General features: G+C 42.2%; 1 protein-coding gene across 1 annotated transcript; it reads right to left on the bottom strand.

Annotated features, from left to right (window-relative positions):
* Positions 1–284: 284 nt before the first annotated feature.
* Positions 285–1,623, bottom strand: LOC129809239 (uncharacterized; the record flags this gene model as incomplete). The annotated part of the gene is made up of 2 exons (XM_055859048.1): positions 285–1,358; positions 1,419–1,623. Coding segments are annotated over 2 exons (1,279 nt in total), but the record flags the coding sequence as incomplete, so codon positions are not given.
* Between the last annotated feature and the right edge of the window lie 298 nt (positions 1,624–1,921).

Consider the following 1,921-nt stretch of genomic DNA (forward strand, 5'->3'; position numbering starts at 1 on the left):
TTGAAAAACGTCTAACGTCTGACTAAATTTATGCATCGCCACATTCACTCTAACTTTTTCCCGGGGATTCTCTCTGTTTTATTAATTTTAAATTATTTGATTTTGCTTTTTTGAAAATTTTTCTGGTACTCTCTGTTACTCCTTCACTGTCGCTTTGTCTACTGAAATCTCTGGATTTTTCTTTCTTCTTTCTCAACGGCATCCTCCAGGGTTCATAGTCCCCTCGTCATTGTTCCTACTCCCTCCTCTCGATCAACGATCAATTATCAACTTTTCCCGCGCTCTCACATCTCTGGCCTGCCATTGCTCGTGTCTTGGTCATTTGCTTGCATGCGAATCAAGTTCGCATACATGCCATTTATGTTTTCGCTGTCAGTTCTTTTGTTTACCACTCTATCGATGTTCTTTTTGATGTGTAGTGCTTCCAGGACTTCTCTCTTCCCATTGTGTCGGTGTTGGTCCAGAATTTCCACTTCATCGTATTTGAAAACATGGCCCGTTCTCGAGGTGTGAGTACATAATGCGGTGGCACTTTCATTTTTAATAGGTTGCCTACAATCTCTTCTATGTTGGCTGATCCTGTTTTTCAGGTGTTGGGAAGTTGTCCCAATGTAGGACATCTGGCATCCACCACATTTGATGCTATACACCACCCCAGATTTTAATTCTTTGGGCACGGGGTCCTTCACCTTGGTAAAGAACCTGCGGTTTTGTCCAGTCATTGTGAACGCCACCTCTGCTCCTGTAGACGTCCTGATCACTCTCCTCATCCTCTCAGAGACATCTGGAACATAGGAAATCGCGTGGAAAATTGCCTGGGAGTCTCCTCTGGGTCGGTTTAAATTCTGCCTCGCTATCCTGGGATTCAACAGTTGCCTGATCATTCTCGGTGGGAAGTCATTCAGTCTCAGGGTATCTTCAATTTTCTTCTTACTTTCTTCATGTGACTTTGTTGTTAACTCCTGGACTCTCTTAATGTAATTTTTAGCCACATTGATGATGACATGCTTGGAGTGTCCGCTGTGGAAGTTGAGCATACGTAGAGAGGCACACGGTTTTGAGTACCATGTTGTCTGCAAGATTCCTCCCTCCGTCCGGTGTATCATGACATCTAAATATGGGATTCTTCCGTCCTGCTCTAGCTCCATCGTATATTGTATCTTAGGATGGAATGCGTTGAATTGTGGGAGGACTTCATTCACATCTTCTTTGTGTACTGCGAGCAGGAGGTCATCCACATATTTCCGGACAAAAAGTATTCTCAACCGCGACTCCTCCAGTACCACTCCAATGGCCCTCTGCATGACCACATCCGCCACAATGGGGCTTATCGGCGATCCCATGGCTACACCGTCCAACTGTTTGTATATTTCTCCGTTGAATACAAAATAGCCTGATGTCAAACAAAATTTTAATGCCTTTAAAATACAATCTCTTTTGGTTTCTGAGGTATTCATGATCTCTTCCATTCTCCTCTCCACCTCCTGAAGCGCCAGGTCTATTGGGATATTGGTGAAGAGGGATGTAACATCCAGGCTCAGTAATACATATTGCTCATCTACTGTGGTCTCTGTCAGGAAGTTTACGAGCTCAGTGGAATTCTTGATATTAATTGGACTCTCTCTATTTAAAATTAATAAAACAGAGAGAATCCCCGGGAAAAAGTTAGAGTGAATGTGGCGATGCATAAATTTAGTCAGACGTTAGACGTTTTTCAAACATTTAAAAGTTTCTAAACTGAGTAAGTCTTGAGTGAGAGGATGAAAAATTGTTAAAACTTATTCTCAAACAAATAAATATTTTCTCAGCCCACTGAAGAAGACCCATACCAAGGGTTGAAAGCTTTGGAGAAAAAACAGATTCTTTTAATTTGAAAAGAGGAATACTCTTCTGACGAACACCGGAAGAATTGAGAGCACAC

The sequence above is a fragment of the Phlebotomus papatasi genome, unplaced genomic scaffold (assembly GCF_024763615.1).
Source record: "Phlebotomus papatasi isolate M1 unplaced genomic scaffold, Ppap_2.1 HiC_scaffold_519, whole genome shotgun sequence".
Lineage (NCBI taxonomy): Eukaryota > Metazoa > Arthropoda > Insecta > Diptera > Psychodidae > Phlebotomus > Phlebotomus papatasi.